At 43.9% G+C, this 22,226-nt stretch overlaps 5 protein-coding genes across 5 annotated transcripts; 3 read left to right on the top strand and 2 right to left on the bottom strand.

Moving 5' to 3' along the window:
* The first annotated feature begins 63 nt into the window (after positions 1–63).
* LOC135644043 (uncharacterized) lies at positions 64–5,680 on the top strand. Its single transcript, XM_065161421.1, has 7 exons — positions 64–681; positions 1,522–1,856; positions 3,426–3,765; positions 4,154–4,302; positions 4,503–4,596; positions 4,926–4,997; positions 5,123–5,680. Exons 1-7 carry the CDS (start codon positions 124–126, stop codon positions 5,165–5,167), a joined length of 1,593 nt encoding a protein of 530 aa, XP_065017493.1. The 5' UTR covers positions 64–123; the 3' UTR covers positions 5,168–5,680.
* A 435-nt stretch (positions 5,681–6,115) lies between these two features.
* Positions 6,116–10,702, top strand: LOC135644044 (uncharacterized). Its single transcript, XM_065161422.1, has 3 exons — positions 6,116–6,585; positions 8,252–8,343; positions 10,027–10,702. Exons 1-3 carry the CDS (start codon positions 6,433–6,435, stop codon positions 10,430–10,432), a joined length of 651 nt encoding a protein of 216 aa, XP_065017494.1. The 5' UTR covers positions 6,116–6,432; the 3' UTR covers positions 10,433–10,702.
* Positions 10,703–10,981: 279 nt separating this feature from the next.
* On the bottom strand, positions 10,982–13,499 carry LOC135644045 (ras-related protein Rab7-like). The gene is made up of 7 exons (XM_065161423.1): positions 13,291–13,499; positions 13,169–13,195; positions 12,924–13,023; positions 12,197–12,343; positions 12,028–12,108; positions 11,619–11,764; positions 10,982–11,278 (listed from the first exon to the last, which is right to left on the bottom strand). Exons 1-7 carry the CDS (start codon positions 13,341–13,343, stop codon positions 11,209–11,211), a joined length of 624 nt encoding a protein of 207 aa, XP_065017495.1. The 5' UTR covers positions 13,344–13,499; the 3' UTR covers positions 10,982–11,208.
* A 320-nt stretch (positions 13,500–13,819) lies between these two features.
* On the bottom strand, positions 13,820–17,967 carry LOC135644042 (proline-rich receptor-like protein kinase PERK1). The gene is made up of 8 exons (XM_065161419.1): positions 17,172–17,967; positions 16,216–16,770; positions 15,776–15,862; positions 15,605–15,675; positions 15,155–15,231; positions 14,695–14,842; positions 14,457–14,618; positions 13,820–14,361 (listed from the first exon to the last, which is right to left on the bottom strand). The coding sequence occupies exons 1-8, from the start codon at positions 17,950–17,952 to the stop codon at positions 14,065–14,067; spliced, it is 2,178 nt and encodes a 725-aa protein (XP_065017491.1). The 5' UTR covers positions 17,953–17,967; the 3' UTR covers positions 13,820–14,064.
* A 1,570-nt stretch (positions 17,968–19,537) lies between these two features.
* On the top strand, positions 19,538–21,508 carry LOC103998980 (uncharacterized). The gene has a single exon (XM_009420608.2). It carries the CDS (start codon positions 19,538–19,540, stop codon positions 21,506–21,508), a length of 1,971 nt encoding a protein of 656 aa, XP_009418883.2.
* Positions 21,509–22,226: the final 718 nt, after the last annotated feature.

The following is a 22,226-nucleotide window of genomic DNA, read 5'->3' as shown; positions in this document are numbered from 1 at the left end:
AACATCCAAAATCAACGGTCTTGATAAGCCTGCTCGATCCTATTCGAAACGATAACACGAGCGTCTGTTCTCCACCCAAACTGAAACAAAGCGCAACCCTAATCGATCGATCGGATCGGGGGAATGGCGAGCTCGTACGACTACGACGACGGCTCCCTCGAGTCCCGGTACGGGCGCCCGCCGTCGGCCGGCCATGGAGGCGCCTCCACGGATCTGAGCTACGACCCCAACTTCGTGCCGGACTCGGTGAAGACCTTCGTCGTCCACCTCTACCGCCACATCCGGGAGAAGAACGTGTACGAGATTCACCAGATGTATGAGGGCAGCTTCCAGCGCCTCAGCGACCGTATGTTCCGAGACAACCCCTGGCCCTCCGTCGAGGCCATCGCCCCCTACGTCGACAACGACCATGTCTTCTGTCTCCTATACCGCGAGATGTGGTTCCGCCACGTCTACGCTCGGCTCTCTCCCACGGGTCGGCAGCGGGTGGAGTCGTGGGATAACTACTGTAGCCTCTTCGGAGTCGTGCTCCACGGGGTCGTCAACATGCAGCTTCCCAACCAGTGGCTGTGGGATATGGTGGATGAGTTCGTCTACCAGTTCCAGTCATTCTGCCAGTATCGGGCCAAGCTCAAGAGCAAGACAGAGGAGGAGCTGCAACTGCTTCAGCAGTACGATCAGGTAATTTTGCGGGGAAACTTTTTTTTCTTTTTTATTTGTTGATGCGTTGTTTACATTTTACCGTTTGTTATCACACGACACAGTTTCGAACTTGATGTTGTGCAATAGTAAGTTCCGTGTGTTTCTTATGGTGATGTGGAGCGTAATTGATACTGGGAAAGCAGATTTCTTTCTTTCTTTCGGTAATGGTATATCTTCAATTAAAAACCCTTTCAATCTAGTTTATGATTAGATAAGACTTGTAGGAAAAAAACAATCGCATTGGATATGGGTCTGATATTAGTATTAAGAAACTACAAGCAACAATGATGTAACAAATATATGGACCCAGCACAAGTATAAAGAAATTAGGATATTAGTTATTGATTCATCTCCTTGCTTATTTATTTGTTCTGATGTCATTTAGGTTCTCCTTTTTACGGAGTTAATGTTCTGTAGTTCCCAGTGATCTTAGTCATAACTAGCTGTAGACCTGTAGTGCTCCCTGTAACAAACATTTGCAATCTGCATGGTCTTGTGCGTGTTAAGAATAATGTCCATGAATGGTGTGTCTGTGCTTTTCTCCGATATGCACTTCTGTGGTTCTATTTGACACATTTGTTGGTGCATTATCCACTTTCTTTTGGTTTTGATTCTTTTCAGTGTCTAATGCCTTAGTCATCACTTGCTGTAGTGCTCCCCGTGACAGACGTTTGCAATCTGCCAGGTCTTGTGCATGTTGCATCTTTGCTTGTTTGATATGCATTGCCATGGTTCTGTTTTGTATATTTTTTTGTACAATCTTCTTTTCTGATGCCTCACTTCTAAACTCTAGTCCGTTGTAATACTTGTTGTTGATAGGCATGGAATGTGTATGGGGTGCTTAATTACTTGCAAGCTCTGGTGGAGAAATCAGCTATCATTGAAATCTTGGAAAGGGAGAAAGAAGGCCTAGAACAATTCACTGCTACTGATGGTTATGATTATGAAGGTGGAACCAGCAATGTCCTAAAAATGTTAGGTTATTACAGCATGATTGGGCTGCTGAGGGTCCATTGCCTTTTGGGAGATTATCATACCGGGTTAAAGTGTTTGGCTCCGATCGACATTAGTCAACAAGGTGTTTACAATGTTGTGATTGGGAGTCACATATCCACCATATATCACTACGGGTTTGCAAACTTAATGCTACGGAGGTGAGGAGCTCTTTAACCTTTCATTGTTGCATCATTCTGAGAAAACAAACTTTAGTCTTGTTGATATTCATTTTCTCTTTCTTTTTGGCTTTTTTCCTATGCCTTTTCCACACACCAGATTATAGTATTGTTTTGGTTGTTTTAGCCAATTATTTAATTTTCTTAAGCCATTAGTGTGGTCAGCAGCTATGAAGCTGTTTTTAATATTCATATATGTATATGTTATATGTGACATGAACATTACCTTGTTGGTATCGTAATCCGGAATATTTTTTGAAAAATGAGAAATTTTTTACAAAATCAAGGATTAGTACATTCTTCTATATTTTAAGAGTTATTTCAGTTTCTTGGTTGATGGATTCTCAGATTGATAAAATATATCAGTATGAACCCCAAGTACCTCGATCAAAGGCCCATTAGCTGCTCATCTCAGATCAAAGGCCCTACTGTTTGGTCACATTTAAGTATGACTGCACCATCTCGATCCTCTTTCCTTTACTGTTGGACCTCAACAAATACCATGGATTATAAAAAACTAATGATGTTTTAATTTTCTTGCAAGGACCATATTATGGTTAGAATTCTACAAGGATTTATATTTCACATTCCTGATTCAGTTTCAAGAAAATTAATTTCAGAGTATGTAGGATCACTTTAACTGTCTTATCTAAATGTTAAGCGCATTGAGTACAGGTGTTTCACTGGTTTGTTTGAGGTTAAAGCTGCTTTGGTCTTTTGAGCCATGAAACATAGTTCCATATAATTGTTAAAGTTAGGGACTTACTGTGCAGATAGACTCTCATTTTTTGTTCTGTGAGGTCAGTTTGTCAAATACCATATTTTTTTCCTAGTGTTTGCAAATATTAGAAAAAATTCCTACATCATCATTGCATCATCAACACTCTGAAATATAATTGCTGTAAGGAAGTGGCTAGTTCATCGATATAGATAATGCCTGCTGGCATTTTTGAAGGAAGAAGGATCATTGTGCATTTCATTTAAATGATTCTTGAGCTGAAGAACACTACTCGATATAAGCTTGTTCTGAGCATAGCAGCTCTGGCTTAATGTGTTGCTCTATGAATTCCAGGCATGTTTTTGGTTTGAACTAATAGGACTGGGGACACCAAACTGCATGTTTGGCTTGTTTGTAAAATATATGCTTATTTGTTGTTTGTTATGTCCTTCTCATATTTTTAAGAATTTTAGTGCCAACTGGCTAAGTGTTAATGTTCCCACATTGCAAAGCATTATTCTCTTTGATCGGTTTTTGGATGAATGTTGTTGATTTTCTTTACTTTCTTGTTGACCTTGTTATCTTATCTAGAGGCTAGAATGCTCTTATTTTAACTAGAGATATTGTATCATAGAGCTTAATGAAGGGAAAAGATCCATGTAGCTGATCTCAAAATAGTTGGACATTATGGCTTATTGATGTTATTGTTGTTGTTGTTGTTGTTGTTGTTGTCTTACCTTGTGTCTTCCATACCTGCTTGTTTTTTGGTATCAGCATGATGGTCTACCAATACAACCCAGTAGATTGCTCACCTTTTACCGTCTTGTTGATAGGTATGCTGAAGCAATTCGTGAGTTCAATAAGATCCTACTGTATATTCTTAAATTCAAGCAGTATCATCAGAAATCGCCACAATATGATCAGATACTGAAGAAAAATGAACAGATGTATGCCTTATTGGCTATTTGCCTTTCTTTGTGCCCGCAAATCAATCTTGTTGAAGAGAATGTGAATTCACAGTTGAGGGATAAGTACAATGAGAAGATGACAAAGATGCTGAGGTATGATGATGAAGCATATGCTGTGTATGATGAACTTTTCACATATGCCTGCCCCAAATTCATTACTCCATCGGCTCCAGTTTTGGAGGAACCTCTTACGAATTACAACCAGGTAAATTCTTTCATTTCGCTTCCTATGTTGGTTGGCGGTCTTGTTTTGTCGTTTCATTTGTAGAAATGCTGCAACTATTGATATGTCAGGTGGACATCACCTTTACTATTCATGGTAAGTCTTACTTGGTTGTCAAGTAATCCATCCAAGTTGGCCTTCTAATTTTAAAAATATAGTAAGTCTATTTTAACCATTTTTTTCATATAAATGCAACTTTAAATTCCAAAATTGTGCTATATTTTTTTATTTTTGATTCCATTCTTGTTTCTGTGGTATACTGCATCAGTTACCAGCATGTGTATGCTTATCTAGAATTAGCTCAACATAACAATCTATTATTGAGTATTCTATTGAACATCATAATTAATTTTCTGAACCCTGAAATCAGGATGCTTACAGACTTCAGTTGAAGTTGTTTCTTTATGAAGTGAAGCAACAGCAGTTGCTGTCTGGTGTCCGCAGTTTCTTGAAGTTGTACTCCACCATATCGATTGGGAAACTTGCTGCATATATGGAGGTGGATGAACCCACTTTGAGGTCCGTACATTGATGTTTGTGTTGCAAACTGGTAAATTTTATTCAAAGAAAAGCTATTATACCTATAGACTCAGTTATGCATATGCTTATCATTGCTGCAAGCTCTGGAATGGTTCTGATTCAAGCATTTTATAGCCAATCTGAGTTAATTGACTTTCATCCGTAGTAATTTCGTGACTTGGCAATAATTTTTTTGACAGAACCATCTTGATGACATACAAACACAAGATGCATGCAGTTGATAGTGATGGGAAGATCATTCCTAATGCAGATTTGGACTACTATATTAGTGAGGTAAGTTGTGGATTGGAAGACCTAACCTTTCCTGTTAATAGTTGGTATCGTCTTCATGTTTTGCTTGAATGAAGATTGGAAGCTTTTTATTAGAACTGTGGTTCTGGAGTTTCAATGCCACAGAGAGCAGGATATGTGGATTCTTAAATTGAAAGAGGAAATGCAGGATATATACTATTAAAGCAAAGATAAAACTTGAGGTCTTGTAGTTGTGTGGTCCATTCTCGTCTTCCATTCTTCTCTTATTAAATACCAATAATACTTGCTTGAGTGTAGTTTGACAAGCCATTTTTCTCAAACATTTCTCAGAATTAGTAAATTGAATACAGGACATCGTTCATGTCGTGGAGTCCAAACCAATAAAGCACTATAGTGATTACTTTTTGCGCCAAGTCTTAAAGGTTTGTTATCCACTGGTGCTGTTGTTGCTGCCTACCTTGTTTATTTTTTTGCTGCAGTAACATTTTTAATTTTAATAGGACTTACACTCTAATTATGTCTGGTTTTCTTTGATAATATCTTGCAGTTTGAGGAGATGATCAGTGAACTGGACAGAATAAAACTGGACTAGTTCTATGATGCATGCGGTGCTTTTTCCCATCCCTCAACAAGTTCACTATATGTCCTCTTTTTTTCTGTAATGTGATGTTTTGGTTTAAAAAATTCAGTGCCATTTTTATTGCCTTCTGCATTCTTAAAGCTGCTGAGCCCCATACTCCTTCAATTGTTTGATTCATGTGGCTTAGTGATTTCATGTGAACTTCATTATTTCTATATGTTTTGTTGAAAGTAGAATCACATCAAGCAAAATGCTGATTACGTCTCAAGAATCAGTGTATGCTATGGGTGAGTTTTAGGTCACAAAACTGTTCATTTGTCACAGATAAATCCATTGTATTGTGGTGTTAATCAAGCAATGAAGTATGCCATATGCCATCGATGCCCATGGAATCGCTCAATTAAATGTCCATTGAAACAGTTCGGGGGCAACTTCATCCTTCCAACTTGTAGTTCATTCATGTGTAGAATTTGATCTTGTGACTATTTGTTGGTGCAAGATGATATAGTTGTTTGCTTGGTGTTAGCTATTGATGTATCTATTGTTTACTCATTGTTTATGCTTGGTTGCAATGACCATCACAGTTCAATTTCACTAATGCTGGATTTACTATTTCACATTATCACATGATGTATTGAGAGAATATGTGATTAGTACTCGTGGACTTGAGGAATTCATTGTCTTAGGAGATGGCGTTTGCATTTGATGAATACTAGCAGTCCACTTGTTTATAAGACTCCAACAACTCTCTTGGCTTTGTATTATCATATAATTTTGGATGTTAACAACTAACAGACAATTTTCTTTTTGTTCTTATAATCCATCGATACATATGATCTCTGTACATGAAAATATATCACATTTATTAAATTTGAATTTTCAGTAAAAAAACAAAATACTGCCTATCGGTGATTTTAATTGGGCTTAATTGAGATTAAAAGCAAATTTTATATTGTTTTAAGTTTGACGAGGATGTTTATGCAAAACCATATTTCAAGAAATGAAAACAGAAAAATGGTTTCTGATGGACTTATATGCAATTTTTCTGAAATGATAAGGAATATGCATTAGACTTAAGTTTAAAGGTAGAAAACAAGAATAAGTGAACTTTGAAGTACTTAAATGCAAATGTTTTCATAAAGACTTCTGCGAGGCCCATTCGCGTAACCTTTTATCGTTTTTGGCTCTTCCCTTCCTCTTTCCGTCGATTCAATAAGAGAAACCCCGGGCCTCCCCATTTCCATTCCCCGCCGTCGTCTTCGTTCCGTGCCTTCTCGATGTTGAAGCTATGGAGGTGGTACCAGAAGTGCCTCGCCGTTCACCCGGTGAAGACGCAGATTGTCAGCTCTGGCTTCCTGTGGGGTTTGGGAGACATTGGAGCCCAGGCGGTCACCCAGAGAACCCTGAGGCACCAATCGCAGGACAAGAAGGTTATTAGATTTCCCCAATCTTTTTTCTTTTCACCCTTTTCTGTCGATCGTTTCGTGGAAGTCGTTTTTTCTTTTGGATTTGTTATATGTGGATTTAGTTCTGAGTTTGGTTTTCTCCCCTCGCTTTTCGTTGATCGTTATTGATTAGGATGCTTCGATAATGTAACGGCTGTAGTTTTTGAGGGAAATCGAGTGATTTTTATGCGAATAGATAAGGTTCTGATTCACCATCACATTTCGATTTGATCAAATTTGTTTATTGCTGAAAGGCCACCGACCGGGCGGTCGAGTCGGTGAACCCCTGATGCTAGCTGACTGTGATTGGAAGATGAACTGACGATCATTGAAGATGGATTGATTGAATAATTTGGTTTCTGAAAGCTCCACACTTCTTCTGCTCCATCATAGATCGGCTTGTTTGAGTTGGATGGGAATACTAAATTTCATTTACATTGTTGTTTTAGTGACTTCTTTACCTTTTGGATGTTGTTCAAAATTTCGACGTGATTTAGAATCATTTTTGTGTTGGATGAGCTGGTTTTTATGTCTTCTTAAAAGAGATAAAAGAGAAACAATTCATTCGTCCTTATAGAGTGATTATACAGCACCTGAAACATCCTCTTCCCAGGATGGCTTATCCAGACTCTCTAGTTCTTAACGCTAAGCTCAACAGGTGTATATGTGTGTCCAAAATTACATTTTACATATTAATTTTTTTATTTTTGCAAGTAACAGTGAGCAAAAGTAGATTCAAATGGTGTGGCCAATGGCTATTTCCATAAAGTACAGACAGATAGAGGCCATGGAGTCCAACCCAGCTAATCAATGAGTGATCTCCTTTTCAGAAGCCTGCATCAAGCCATCCCAAAGTAGAAAACGATGTTTGGATTACATATTCCCTTATGGTGTTCTGGGTTGCACTTGATAAAAGATAAATCTATTGATGATATTTATCAGGGCTTCAAGATTTCCCAAGGGTTAAGAAACATGGAAGGTGAAAATTTTGTAGTAGGGTCCTTCATCTGAAGAGGTTCTAAGTATGAATATGTGTGGAGGTTGGTATCTGGCTTGGCTAATTTTTGTGTGCAGCTACACTAGGTGTGGTTGTTGTCCTGATAAAAAAAGGATTATCTGTTTTGCTTAACAAACAATAGAATACAGATATAACACAGCTTTGATCTCTCTCTTTTTTTCTTGTGCATGAAAATGATCACAGTAGAACAAAAATGCATGCAAGAATGGGTTAACATGGTCTCCCTCCTCCCTCTACTGTAACAGTAGCTTATTCTATTCCCTATTACATATGAGCCATCTTGTTTCCTGAACTTTCTCATCCAAATGCTTCTGTAGTTATTGCTTTTGTCTTGTGATTCTAAGAATTGTAATCCCGATGGTTCCACTTGATCTAATTCTTCAAGACGTTTCTATAGTTATATATATATATATAATTTCCATCATATGCTTCCGTGTTTCTAGGCTGTATAAAAGGTTATGTCCTTTAACATTTTCTGCTTCCCAGAGTTGATGGCTGATATTGGTTGTTAAGTCATATGTCGAATGTTGGGCACCGTAGTCACATCATGTGGACGTAGTTTGGGGTGGAAGTGTGGTTAGTTAATTATCAAAATTTGTTTGATAGTTTGAGCACATCTGGTATATCTTGCAGGAAGAAAATAAGGAGATCAATATAGACTGGAGAAGGGTGGCTACCACGAGCATGTTTGGATTTGCATTTGTTGGACCTGTTGGCCATTACTGGTAAGGTCTTTTCACAACTATGAAATCACGAGGTTTGCTTTTGCATGCTAAATGCTTCAGTTTATTCATTTCCGATCTATCTGGCACAGTCCTAATACATTTTTTTTGGAATTCCAAGAGAAATATATCCTATTTGCAATTAAATGACACAAAGTTTAGCTGCCCAGGTGAGGTGTTTCTCTAAGCTGAAATTATATTCCCAAGCTTACTCGATGCTTTTCCCTCCCTTTTAGTGCATTTAAGTAGTCATTTGGCTGAGCACATATTTTTTATTTAAATGGACAAAATGTTGGTGGATTGGTGGGTAATAAGTAGACAAAATGTGGAGGGTGCATTTCAAGTTGCCCAAGATGGATTCTAGATGTGCAGGAAATTTCAACATAAGCTAGATACTGTTTGTTAAAAGATAATATTTTCTCAACTTTAGTACATAAATAGTAACTATTCCCCTTAGTAAGTAAAACATTTAGGTCACACATAATTTTCCTGTATCTTGGTCCCTATCTTGTGTAGAAAAGTTGGTTAAGCTTCAAGAAAAAGTAATGTCTTTGAGAAATTTATTGATTATGAGATGGAAGATAATTATGTCACAGACAAAAATGTTTATACACCTTTGTAGTTTAAACATAGTTTTCAACTGATGGTATGCCCCCCTCAAATACGCTTCTTCCTTTAGTTTTCCAAATTCTGCACTTTCTACATTTTCTGGGGAAAATAATTTGAGTCTGAACTTTGCCACCACCAGAAAGGTTGGGGTTCTGTTAAGTGAGAGAATTGCACAAGTTGTCATGGGAATCATGTATGTTCTCTGAAAATAGCTGCTTCCACACGTATATTGTTCATAGATTCCTTCAATTTGGTTGCAAACAAGGCTTTGTCTTTAGAAGGTACATTTCAACTTTTGGAAGTAGCAGCATAAGCAAGATAAAGGGCATATTGTATTCACTGGGATCATCTGATGCAATTTTACTTGTGGCCCAGAATATTTTGAATAAAAGAGATGTATAGAAATGCAAATTTTGTTTTGAATTCCAACCCAGCTCCTTCAGCAAAGCTGTAATGGAGAATGTAATTGATGGTTTTTTATTTGAACTTTTGGGGTAATAGAACTTGACCAGCCTAGATCTGTTTCCATGAGAGTTTCCTTCATTTGAATATTCCCAGTGGCATGAAGAACTCGGTTTTAAGAGGGCATATACATGGAGCTTCTGCAAGGGGAGACAAATCCTCCAAGGCTATAACAACTTGTCGAAAGAAGCCAATATATAAGCCTTTCATCATGAAGCAATTCTATCTTGGCTTGTGGCAAGATAGTAAACCATCCGATAAGGTTAGGATATAGTAATTAAACAATTCTAATATGTCCAAGAGAATAGTAATGCCTGTTGATTTTTCTAGTAAAACATTATTTCTGGAAGTTGCTTTTAGATATTTCGAGTTGTGACAAGACCCATGGTTATCGAGATGAGGACATTAAGGTGTGGGAAAAAGGTCAGTGTTATGTTTACATACTGCAGGAGCTGACCATCGGTTCTTATATAGGTATATGTTCCTATAAATTTGTGCAGAAGTAGTTTAACTAGTGCCAAAACTTGGAATTTCTTGACAGAAGTGTACTTGGACTATGTTGGTATGTGTAATCTTTTTTCTGACTAGTGCAATTTCTTTTCTTGGTTTATGTAGGTATGAGTACTTGGACCGCATCATTCGAGTTCGACTTCAACTGCAACCAAAATCGATGAAGTTTGTCACGACAAAGGTTGCGGCAGATGGGCTTATATTCGGGCCTTTGGATCTATTAATTTTTTTCTCGTATATGGGGCTAGCCTCTGGAAGGAGCATAAGCCAAGTGAAGGAAGATGTGAAAAGGGATTTCCTCCCGGCTCTTATCGTGGGTGGGACAGTTTGGCCTATCGTCCAAGTTGCAAACTTCCGATTCGTTCCAGTGAGATACCAACTCCTTTATGTTAATCTGTTTTGCCTGTTAGATAGCTCCTTCTTGTCTTGGATCGAGCAACAAGGGGATGCTCCTTGGAAGCAGTGGTTTACGTCGTTTCGATCCTTGGAAAATAAGAAGAGTCAGAGCTGATGACGATGATGGTGCCCCCTTTTGAGAGCCATCACACCATCCGTTTTACAGAATAAAAAGAAAGAAGAAGAAAGAGCAATATGCCTCTTGAAATCATTGAATGCTATGTAAATTCTGTATCGGCAAGACGGTATGAACCCCTGCTCCGTTCGGGCACTCGGATGGATACCCTTGATTGTTTTCATCATTTGGTTACGGACAGTTATTACTACGTGGCCAAACTGACTGATTGTTTTTCGAATGATAATACTTTTTTTTCTTTTTCCCATAGAGAGAAGGAAATTTGAAATGGTTCAGCAGTTGCAAATTCCTGTACCAGCATCTTCATGCAGCTTCTATTTTTCTTGTGGCAAAGTGCAGTTGAGGATCTGTCTTCGTCTCACATCACCATTGCGAGTCTCTCGCGACCATTTAAATATCTCAAGTCTCGCGGAACTCCAGGGAAAGCCACCAGCCACCTGGGGTGTAAGAACGTTTGTGTGTGTATATATATATATATATATATATATAGCTGAGAGGTAAAAAGGAACTCAAATGACATTGGACGCGTGCAAAAGATTGCACAGAGGCTGATAAAATTCGGCAACCATATTCATCGGGTACAATCAAGTTGATGATCCTTGAAGCTAAGACATAAATAAACAGGGGAAGAACATCCCAGAAAGAACAAGAACCAATCACCATAGAATATGGCACAAATTACAAGTGATGTTGCAACGATAGGATTAAATTGGTGAGGTGACAAATTTTGAAAGAGCAACACGAACGAATTCCATCTAGCATTCGCAACCAGATGATTGCTGCTGTCTTGCACCACCCGAGACATCAATGGTATCAGGAAGATATCTTCATCATCATCAAAAAAAAGATGACAATTAGCTCCATAACCAGAGTAAAACAATAAACAAACCTAAGTCTCAAAATTGCGAGTTAGATAAACAAGCCATACTATTAAATCGGAACGTTAAATATACAAACAACCTGTATGACGTACAAGTTTTCTATGAAACATGGAACGGTTCAATGTCATGGGGTTTGGATAATAAACAGATCAACATCTAACTGCAACTTTTAGGTTTGAGAGGAAAATTTAAAGGCCGGTGATGTGTACTGATGTGTGTGCAGCATAAATGGTTATTCTACTAGGAATTCAGAGGTGCCGACAGATGATAAGAAAGCTACTCACATATCTTCCTCTGGTTCATTCTTGAGAGCATTCTGCGCAATACACTGGAAAGCAGCTTCGACGTTGAATCCTTCTTTAGCTGACGTCTCAAAGTAGGGGATGTTCCCCTTTGATGCACACCATGCCTTGGCCTTTTTCTGGGAGACCTGAAAATTCCCGAGACAGGTTAACGCACGATAAAACACACAGTACCAGATCACAGGGTGCCACATCAAGACTCAGTCCAGCCAAATATTAGCATCTACTAGTCCACCGCATTGATCTAGATATGGTTCCATGACAACCATCTATCTCTTCGACGTATTCTGTTTGTTTGGGCCCATCGCATAACTCGAGTAGAAGACAACTGAGACTATTATATCAAACATTTTGTTTCTTACGTAAGAAAATAAAGGAAAAGTCATCTTACCACTCGGCTGTTGCCACCATCAATATCGATCTTGTTACCCAACACTATGAAAGGGAAGTTCTCAGGGTCAGAAGGGCTAGCCTGAAAATTCAATATTGGATGAGCATGTGCTTATAAATTTTTCATGTGTTGTTTTCTAGATCAATCAAGAGAGTCAAACATCATTAACCTGAATCAGAAATTCCTCACGCCAATTATTCAAATTATCAAATGATTTCATGACATTAACATCATACACAAGGACACAACAATCAGCTCCACGATAGAAAGCCACACCGAGACTCTGGAACCTCTCCTGTCCTGCTGTGTCCCATATCTGAAAAGGAAAATATCAGAAAGTGAACCTATAGAAATTTACTTTGACGATAAACAGTAAAAGACTCGAAACGGGAGAAAAAACAATCAACTTAAAAGTAGATTTATTATCACTGTCATTGCATAAAAAGCTAAGCTATAAAGTAAGTGAGATAGATTGGGTCAAATCCAACATGCGGCGAAGTAGGACTTTTCTCTTTGACACCTTAAATTTTTAAAGATCGGTGTCGTTGCATCTAAAAGTTTACTTTATTAGATGAGACATGATCAATGGTTTTAAATTCTTACCAAAGCACAACAGGATAATTAAATAAAAAACATTGATGATGATTTCTCTGAACATTAGTTTTATTTGCAAATGTATGAGCCAACATCCCCATCCCACCCGAGCACTATGGAATGTATCATTTATCTTCATCGAAGAATCACAAAATACAACCTTGAATGAAAACAACGATTCATGTCAGACAAAGGGAGCATAGTGCCTATGGAAATCCAGCCAGAAACCAACTTGGATCCTATGACCATGAGCCACTATTGTGCTTAGGAAACAAGCAAGGAAGAGGATCAACAGAAGCAACCTGCAATGTGAACAATCTGTCATCGATCTGAACTTCTTTAGTCAAGAAATCAGCTCCGATGGTCGCCTTATACTGGTTACTGAACTTCTTGTTCACGTACCTGTTATATGAATATATATATATAAATATAGCATTCAACCCCAAATCATCCACCATTGGAAGAACAAACCTTTTTATTGGAAACTAAAATCTAAAGAAGAAGAAAAAAAGGAACGCAAAAGCAAGAAGCGGTCGGAGAGTCTTACTGATTCATCAGAGATGTCTTCCCGACCCTGTCAAAGAACACAATCACGATTGAGTAACGGCTCGAGAACACAGGAAAAGGCACTTCTTCCTTCCTGAAGAACGAAGAGGATGGAGATCTCACCCGCTGTCCCCGAGGATGATAACTTTGAGGAGCATTCGCCTTCGGGACGCCATGGATTCGGATCCCGCGGAGGCAAGGAGGATCGAAGCCTAGCGATCTAGGGTTTCCTTCGTCGCCACGAGGCCCAGAAACCGTCGCCCGAATCGGGGGAGAAGAGAAGTCGAGAACCCAATTTTAGGACCCCCAAATCACAACTGATGACGATGACGTCAGCCTCTTCCTTGTATCATAATTATAATGAGGCGACGCATTTCCCACCCCGCCGTTCCGTACCCGCTTGCCGCTTGCGACAGTTTTTGTGGGACCCGCCGACAAGACCCCGAGCTGAGAAGCCACGATTACCCCCAGTTTAGATCGTACACACGCAGCGAGCTGACGCGGCGGAGATCTGTGTCTGTTCTTGTGGATGAGCAACGTTATGAACACTCGATAGATACTTATTTGGCGGACAGTTTGAGGGAATAATGACCGCATTAACGTAAACTTTTGTTCTGAGCATAAATTTATAGGACTAATCAGAATCAGAGCATTATCAAGTAAAACCTACTTAATTAGATGAGAAATTACTGATTCTTTGGCTACAGAAGAAATTAATGATTCGTTCATCTTCTATCATGGCAAATCCAAGCGGCCATCCTCTCTCAGATGCTTCACTCTCTCCGTCTTGTTCATGAGCATAAACCTTGTGGTTGATCGTCGATGCTCCGATGTAAAAGGTCACAAACATGCATGAAATGAAAGACCCGTAAAAGTAGTCCCAAAACCGTGTGTGCCTCAGCCACCTTTCTCGCTCACGTCTTTCTTCTTCCCCATCTCTATTTCCTGCGTGTGTCGACCTTCGCTGCTCGACGTCGATGGATTCTGAGCATACTCGGCGGCGGGCATGATGGATTCGCCGGTGGCGTTCTCTTCAGTCCCCATTACCATTTTCCTAAACTCTCTGATGTCTTCACTGTACTGGCCAGAATCGTAGTCGGAGCTGCCATAGGAAGTGTGGTACATGCTGTGACCTGGTCTGATGCCTTCGTTCAAATCCTCAAGGCACGTATCTCCTTCTAGAGCTCGGGCGATCTGATCGGTTGCACTCTCCGGGATTAGGAAAAGCCGCATTCTGAGTCAAGAAACAAGTGCAGATGCCGTGCAGAGAAGAGATCAAGAAACAGCACCTGGCTCATCCTTGGCCGGCGCCGTGCCGAATGGCGCACACAAGCAGCAGCGCAGGAAACCATGCGGGCCATCTCACTAAGGTTATACTTCTTTCCCAACCTCGGATCGACAAGGGCGTCGTAGTTGCCATCATCTAGCGCTCGAGCAAGCAGCGGTCTCGCCTGCAGGACTGACAAGCAAATCTAAGAATTGGTTGCGGAAGGTAATTAAGCAGAGGAACATGAATGATACACCGACCCAGTCGACCAAGCTTTCATCCGTGAAAGTTTGGGATGAATCAATGGGGCGCCGCCCGGTGATTAGCTCCAGAAGCATGACACCGAAAGAGAAGACATCTGATTTGTCGGTGAGTTTGCCTGAAGATGCATATTCAGGTGCCAGATAACTGCAAGAATTTTTGAGCTTGCAGGTTAATTTGCAGCGGCAAAGATAGCAGGAGCTAATCTAATCCAATCTTCATTCAAAAGCTTCATTCTTGCTACAGTATAGGAGCTAATTCAATCACTACATCATTTTCAATTTTGCTGAAATATCACCAAAGAAACAATTTTCGATCGTGTGCTGTTATAATCCACATTTCAACACAGGCAGGAAATAAGTGAAAGAGCAAAGACGAACACATGATCCGAAGTCCCTAATCTATAAAAGTGAGTCCGAGATTATAAAGCAAATTGAGACGAGTCAAGATGAAGCATACCCAAAGGTTCCCATGACTCGCGTCGAAATGTGGGTGTCGGTATCAGAAGCAAACTTTGCAAGCCCAAAATCTGCAACCTGCAAATCAGAAAATCAAATTTTAATGAAATTAACGTTCTGTTTTCATGGACAGACTAGTGGATGAAATAAATGTTGCTGCTTGATTGTGAAGGTTTCAGGCGAAAAAAGGGGCATTGTTTGGAGCACAATCAGAATGCCTTCAACTAAGTTGTTTGTCCACTTGAACAGAGTCATCGGCACGAAAAGAAAAAAGAGAAATATTTGAGAACTGAGACAAATGAAGAACATCAAAGCTTTCCAAAACCCAGAGTTTCGCAGATTACATTACTGCTCTCCGTAGATCAATTGCAGTAGTATGTTCCTGAGCCTAATTATTTACAGGAGATAAATTGCCTGGTGCTAAAGCAGAATGTGAGAGGTGATTGTTTACCTTTGCCTCATATTTGTAGTCAAGAAGAATGTTGGATGCTTTAATATCGCGGTGAATAATTTTAGGGTGGCCTACGAATGTAAATAACAATAAGGAACAAAGTCAAGCAAATCAAAACCTAAAAGAGTTTAATGAGGTAATGAGGCATGCAAAAAGAGATCAAACACTCACAGTCCTCGTGAAGATATGCCAATCCCTTTGCAGATCCCAGTGCAATTCTCAATCGTATAGACCATTCCATTGTTGGCTGACCTTTCCCTAGAAAACGAAGTGCTTTTAGATGATAGAATAGAATCCAGCCGTCAATAGTAATTCAAAGGAGGAAATCTTACTATTGTTTACTACATTTTCCAGGACGAAATCTTACAGAATTGCAGGGTCCTAATCCAAATACATAGTACAGATCCAACATCTATTAAATGTTTTACAGGGTTCATCACAATCAACAGAGAACTTAATGGATAGGACTAATCATGTTTCATGCACAAATCCGAAAAAAATGCCTGCTTATCGGCCACTGTCATCTGAATACATGTAGGAAGATCTAGAAGAACTATGTAGCTCAAGCTATGTCGAATGGCAGCAGCTGACAAAATGGTACGATGGCTTACCATGCAGATGGAACCCCAAGGTGTTGTTAGGAACAAATTCATAAACAAGAAGCCTCTTGCCTCCAGAAATGCAGTATCCAACCAATGAGACCAGATGCTTGTGATGCACACGACTAATGATCTCAACCTCTGCCTGGAATTCACGCTCACCCTGTCCGCTACCTGGTTTCAATTGTTTGATTGCGACTTCCTTGCCGTCGGCAAGCGCCCCTCTGTGAACATAGCCAAATCCACCTTGTCCAAGGAGATTAGCGTCGGAGAAATCATCTGTTGCCATAGCCAGTTCTTCATAAGTGAAGGTGCTTTTCGAGAAGCCGAGTGCAACGCCGGGGGATGGAGTCGGTGGATCCTCAGCGCCAGAATTATTGGACCCCAAACCTCCATTGCTGCTTATCATAGGTGGAGGTGGCAAATGGCTTGGTGGGCGTGGAGGACGCAAAAACAACGGCGGCGGTGGTGGTGGTGGTGGTGGTTGTGGAGGTCCCGGTGGACCTTTGACAAAATGATATGCTCGAGGTGGACCATATTGTTGCCGATGCTGGCCAAACCATTCATCTGAAAGCACCCAAATATCTTTTGTCATTTAGAAATCATAGAACACTGAGAAAAGACAGCAACACTATGCTAAAACCAGTGAGGAAAAATGGAAAGGGACGCAGCCATAACAATCCTCTTTAGGGTCTCAACCGGAAGTGAGGAGGATGTCATGACATCGATTCATCTTTCCAAGATTACTACTACTTGTTGGGGATTTCGTTCAATGGAATACCATTTTGTAATGCATCCAGAATTGCATATATCATATCAAGCGGAACTCACAGACATATAAACTAACACAAATGTGAATTATGGAGTATCAGAGAGATCTAATCTAAAGATTTGGGCTGTCTGAAGACTTTATCTAAAGAAAGGTTTCGTTATAGATTTTGGTCTATTTCTGGAGTAGTAGATGGAACCTTTTCGTGCCGGTGGAGGCGGCGGGAGAGATCCGTAGTAGTGAGGCGGTGGGGGCGGCGGGGGAGCTCCGTAGTAATGGGGCGGCGGCGAGCGCTTCTTTATCCAACAGCAGACGCAGATAAAGCTTAGCAGCAAGAGGATCACCAGCCCACCCACCGTGACTCCGACCACAAGTGAGGTCGAGACCGAGCTCGTCGACGATGGCGACGGAGGAAACGGGGCAGACAGAGGATCGGGTGGTAAAGGTGGACGGGGGATGGGTGGAGCTTGGCCGGAGGGCAGCGGTGGAGACGAGGAGGAAGGGGTTGGCGGGGGCTGTGACGTGTTGGCGGGGGAGGGAGTGGACTGGGCGGCGGGGGTGGCCGTGGGAGGGGAGCCGGAGGGGGTGGACATGGCCAGCAAGTATCGGTATCGTGGCCGGCTTCTTCTTCTTGTTCTTCTTGCTTTGTTCGAGGTGTAGGGGAGAGGAACCGACTGCGGAGGTGGTAATGGGAATGGGAGAGATGCTCGGTCGGCATCGCCGCGGGGGCCGCTCACACTCAGTGGGGCACTCCGGTGGCGGGGGCGGAAGGACGATGAGGATTTGATGTTCCGGTCCCTGCAGGGTACAGGCTTTTCCTCGTACGTCAACGGGACGCAAACCATCCGAAGGCTTCTTTCCACCGATTCAGTGACCGTCAAGTTTTCAGCCCCAAGGAAAAGTTGAACCGTGGCCGTGTGCGCCCTTCCGATCCTCAAACGGAGAAGAAAGTGGAAGGCAGAGAGAATAGTGGAGTCCATGCGGTCCCGTCCACTCCTCGTGGATTGCATTCCTCCGATACTGTACATTTGTCACTGTCATCCCGTTCGACCAAGTCCGCCCTTGTACGATAGCGGAGCTCGTGAAGCAGACAGGCAAGTTGCTGCTGATCTTTTCGAGCTCGTTCTCCTTCTTTTTTTTTCTTTCCTCCTTCCAAGACAAGATTCCACGAACTCCTCGTTGTTTTCATATGAAGTTGCATCATTTCTCCTAGAATGAAAGATCAATAGCGTTCTGCTGCTTCTCTATATATTTCAGCTTTTCTTTCTTGGCTACACGTATTCTTTCCGCCTATCCTTCAAAATTCTTATGATATCCATTAATTTTGATTAAGTTCGAATAAGAAGGAATCGGACGGTGCTCTTTCTTTCATTCAATCAAAAGCCCAATATCTGATACAAACTATTGCCAATATGGTTTTTGTCCCCTGTGATGGATTGCGCACTCCATAGAGGGAAATAGAGCGTTCATGCTGTGATGTGCCGTTACGCCTGATAGGGACAATAATGGCAACATGACGTGTCACAATGTCAATCTCACCTGGGAGCCACTCTGCCCAAGGAAGAGAGCTCTAATGATGACTAGACACGTCCTGACGTGATCCCCTGCAGACGACGACTCCATCGCTGTCTGACCCCGCGCGCTGGACGAAGGCAGAGGAGGACGACGATCGACCCTCGCCCATACCCTACGGCGAGTCGGTTCCCCACGCAACGTCAATAGCAAGGTCAGACGCCGTCAGAGGTACGATCCTGCCTCCCACAGGCAGGACCATCAGGTAACACTAAACTACCCTATAAATACTCCCGAGTTCTAAGCAGGGAAGGGGACCGACACCCAACACCGGCACGGAGGCATCTCTTCCTCAAAAACCCTCTCCACGTCGCTAACTTGATCGTCGGAGGGGTCGAGCCGAGCTTCCGACCCGACCTGTGTGCAGGAACGAAGGCAGGGTCGCACCTCCCCGAAGAAGCGGTCAGACTTCATCCCCGTGCCACCCCCCCATCCGGACCACCGCGACAGGCCACCCCGGCTGTACCGAGGAGCGCCACGCCGGATCCCCGCGCATTCGGACCCGAACCAAGTCGTTTCGGCCCCGAGGCCACGGCATACAGTTGTTTCCCGCAACATTTTGGCGCTAAAAGGAGGGCCTAAATGTCAAACAATCAGCAGATCCACTTTGGCGAACTCGCAGCCATGGGGTCGTGCCCGGTCAACACCCCAGAAAAACATCCCCTCCGGGATGGACCCCGTGACGAGCGTCCTTCCATGACATCGGAGCGCTATTGGCGGCTGTTCAACGACCCAGGCTTGTCGCCACCCGACGTCCCCGTTGGCCCCTCACCCGTTTCGCCTGAAGCCTTCCACGATCTTGCTCACCAAGTCCGAGCGATGGCGGGCGTGATGCAGACTATCATCACGCTCGTCTCCTAGCCGACGCCCCCGCAGGTGACCCAGCCTTCGCAACAGCGTGAGCCCCAAGTCCGGACGCGTGTGCCGCTCCCCGAGCCCCCGGCCTTGCCTCGGAACCGAACGACCCAGCTCGTAGACGGAGAGGCGGAAGACATGTCGAGCCGTCCAGAGCCTGAGGTACCGCCCGCGGACTCGACCAACGCCCTGCGAGCCCAACTACGCCTCTTCAATCGACGCCTTGACGAAGTACAGCAGGAGGTTCGCAGGACAAAGGGGGAGCTCGGGGCAGACGGATACCAAGGATCACCGTTCGCACCCGAAATACAGGATCAAGTGATTCCACCACACTTCCGGCTCCCATCCCTCGACGCCTATGACGGCGCCGCTGACCTCGCGGAACACGTGGCCGCGTTTTGCGCCCAAAAGGCGCTGTATGGGACTTCTGACGCCTTGATGTGCAGGGCATTCCTGACGACCCTAAGGGGACCAGCCCGCGCATGGTATAGTGGCCTGAAGACAGGGACCATCTCTTCCTTCGACCAGCTTGCTCGAGATTTCGAGCTCAATTTCTTGGCCTACGCCCGTCCGAAGCCGTCCGTGGCGTTGCTCCTCGGACTCCACCAAAGGGAGGACGAGCCCCTCTCCCACTTCGTAAATCATTTTACGACGCAGATCCGAGGACTCTCAGACGCTCACCCTTCTCTATTGATGCAGGCGTTCATGATAGGTCTGCGACCCTCCAGGTTCTTCTGGTCTCTGGTGGAGCGACCCCCCACGACGGTGCTCGAGATGCTCCAGCGGGCGAGCCAGTTCGTTGCCGCGGAGACCTGGATGGCCGGGAGGCACGAGGAGCACAAGAGGGTCAAGGCGGAGCCGCCCCGGCCGCAGCAACCCGCTGCGTCTCGGCGCAGGTTGGACAGATCCGACCCGCCGACATCGAGGCCCCCTCTCCCGGCCTTGAACTCATCCCGGACGGAAATATTCCTCCACATAAGGAAAAAGGGACTGCTCAAAGAACCTTACCCGATGAGGAATCCGCGGGCGCTGGCGGACCAGTCAAAGTTCTGCCATTTCCACATGCAACATGGGCATGACACCGAGCAGTGTCGGGAGCTAAAGAGGCAGATCGAGGAGCTCATTCATAGGGGACACCTCGGTCAGTACCTCCGGTCGGACAGTGAGCCTTCACCACGCCCGGAGGGTCTCATCGAACGACACATCGACGTAATAACGGGCGGCCTCGCATCTGGCAGGGATTCCATGATCGGAAGAAAGGCGTACGCTAGAGCCGCTCCGGCCGAAGCTCCCAGGCATGGGCCCGAGCCCAGCGACAGCTTCCGGACCCAGGTCCTCCAACAAGTCGAGCACGATGACACGCTCGTGATATCGGCCAGAATAGCCAATGCGCAAGTAAGGAGGATCATGGTCGACACCGGGAGCTCGGCCGACATACTCTACTTCGACGCCTTCCGAAAGCTCGGCTTGCCCGGAGATAACATGAAGCCAATCCTCTCGGCACTCACCGGATTCACCGGTGATTCAATCTCACCGCTAGGGGCGATCACTTTACCATTGACCCTAGGAGCACCGCCGAAGTCAAAGACAGTGATGACCACCTTCCTAGTAATCGACCTCCTCGCTGCATATAACGCCATCCTCGGCCGGCCAACCCTCAACAAAATCAGAGCTGTCGTCTCGACCTACTACCAAACGGTGAAGTTCCCGACCCACGCCGGGACAGGAGAAGTCGTAGGAAGTCCCCGGGAATCCAGGCGCTGCTACCTGACCGTCGTCTCGCTACACAAGAGGGCCAGGGTCGAGCCACCGTTGGCGGACCCCCGAGAGGCGAAGAAGCCAGCCTCCCATCCTGAGTCGAGAGGGTCCACCACGGACGTGCCGCTGCAAGAAGGTCGACCTGAGCAGACGGTTAGGATCGGGTCGGAACTACCCGAACAAGAACGAAGACAACTCGTCGGCCTCCTACAAGAGAATGCCGACGTCTTCGCTTGGTCGCCCTCTGACATGACGGGCGTCGACCCAGGGGTGGTGCAGCATCACCTCAACATCTCACCTGACGCCCACCAGGTAAAACAAAAACCTAGACGGCAGGCCCCTGACCGGTAGCTAGCCATACGGGAAGAAGTGGGCCGACTTCTGGCGGCAGACTTCATAGAAGAAGCAAGGTACCCACAATGGTTATCCAATATAGTCCTCGTCAAAAAAAGCTAATGGAAGCTGGAGGATGTGCGTTGATTACACCTGTCTCAACGATGCATGCCCGAAGGATTGCTACCCCCTTCCAAAAGTCGATTAGTTGGTCGACGCCATGGCCGGACACGCCCGCCTCTCATTCATGGACGCCTTCTCGGGGTACAATCAGTTCAAAATGGCACCCGAAGACCGAGAACACACGGCTTTCCTCACCGCTCGAGGGGCCTTCTACAAGGTCATGCCATTCGGATTGAAGAACGCTGGGGCTACATACCAGAGAACAGTAAACAAGATGTTCGCCCACCAGATCGAGCAGAACATGGAAGTCTACGTCGACGACATGATCGTCAAAAGCCAAGAGATGGGGGCCCACCTGACCGATCTAGCCGAGGCGTTCGCCATGCTGCGCAGATATGGCATGAGGCTCAACCCCGCGAAGTGCGCCTTCGGCGTTACGTCAGGAAAGTTCCTCGGATTCATCATACACGAAAGAGGAATCGACGCCAATCCAGAGAAAGTCCAGGCGATAATCAATATGCAGTCGCCTCAGACGATCAAAGACCTACAATGCCTTAACGACAGGCTTGTCGCTATGTCCCGTTTCCTTACCCGATCAGGTGATCGCTGCCTC

The sequence above is a fragment of the Musa acuminata genome, chromosome BXJ3-8 (assembly GCF_036884655.1).
Source record: "Musa acuminata AAA Group cultivar baxijiao chromosome BXJ3-8, Cavendish_Baxijiao_AAA, whole genome shotgun sequence".
Classification (NCBI taxonomy): domain Eukaryota; kingdom Viridiplantae; phylum Streptophyta; class Magnoliopsida; order Zingiberales; family Musaceae; genus Musa; species Musa acuminata.
The sequence above is the reverse complement of the archived record's forward strand: the minus strand, read 5'-3'. Positions and strand labels throughout refer to the sequence as shown.

Bases quoted from the DNA above. Each gene is read 5' to 3' on its own strand.
- LOC135644043 (XM_065161421.1), top strand. From the start codon at position 124: ATGGCGAGCTCGTACGACTACGACGACGGCTCCCTCGAGTCCCGGTAC. The intron at 682-1,521 runs GTAATTTTGCGG...TGTTGTTGATAG, and splicing joins TGCTTCAGCAGTACGATCAG to GCATGGAATGTGTATGGGGT. The intron at 4,998-5,122 runs GTTTGTTATCCA...AATATCTTGCAG, and splicing joins TTTTGCGCCAAGTCTTAAAG to TTTGAGGAGATGATCAGTGA.
- LOC135644044 (XM_065161422.1), top strand. From the start codon at position 6,433: ATGTTGAAGCTATGGAGGTGGTACCAGAAGTGCCTCGCCGTTCACCCG. The intron at 6,586-8,251 runs GTTATTAGATTT...TATATCTTGCAG, and splicing joins ACCAATCGCAGGACAAGAAG to GAAGAAAATAAGGAGATCAA. The intron at 8,344-10,026 runs GTAAGGTCTTTT...TGGTTTATGTAG, and splicing joins GGACCTGTTGGCCATTACTG to GTATGAGTACTTGGACCGCA.
- LOC135644045 (XM_065161423.1), bottom strand. From the start codon at position 13,343: ATGGCGTCCCGAAGGCGAATGCTCCTCAAAGTTATCATCCTCGGGGAC. The intron at 13,196-13,290 runs GTGAGATCTCCA...GTTCTTTGACAG, and splicing joins ATCATCCTCGGGGACAGCGG to GGTCGGGAAGACATCTCTGA. The intron at 12,344-12,923 runs GTTGCTTCTGTT...TTTCCTTTTCAG, and splicing joins ACAGATTGTTCACATTGCAG to ATATGGGACACAGCAGGACA.
- LOC135644042 (XM_065161419.1), bottom strand. From the start codon at position 17,952: ATGGACTCCACTATTCTCTCTGCCTTCCACTTTCTTCTCCGTTTGAGG. The intron at 15,863-16,215 runs GTAAGCCATCGT...TTCGTTTTCTAG, and splicing joins CTTGGGGTTCCATCTGCATG to GGAAAGGTCAGCCAACAATG. The intron at 14,362-14,456 runs GTGCTGTTTCTT...GCAACCGATCAG, and splicing joins GCCGGCCAAGGATGAGCCAG to ATCGCCCGAGCTCTAGAAGG.
- LOC103998980 (XM_009420608.2), top strand. From the start codon at position 19,538: ATGTCGAGCCGTCCAGAGCCTGAGGTACCGCCCGCGGACTCGACCAAC.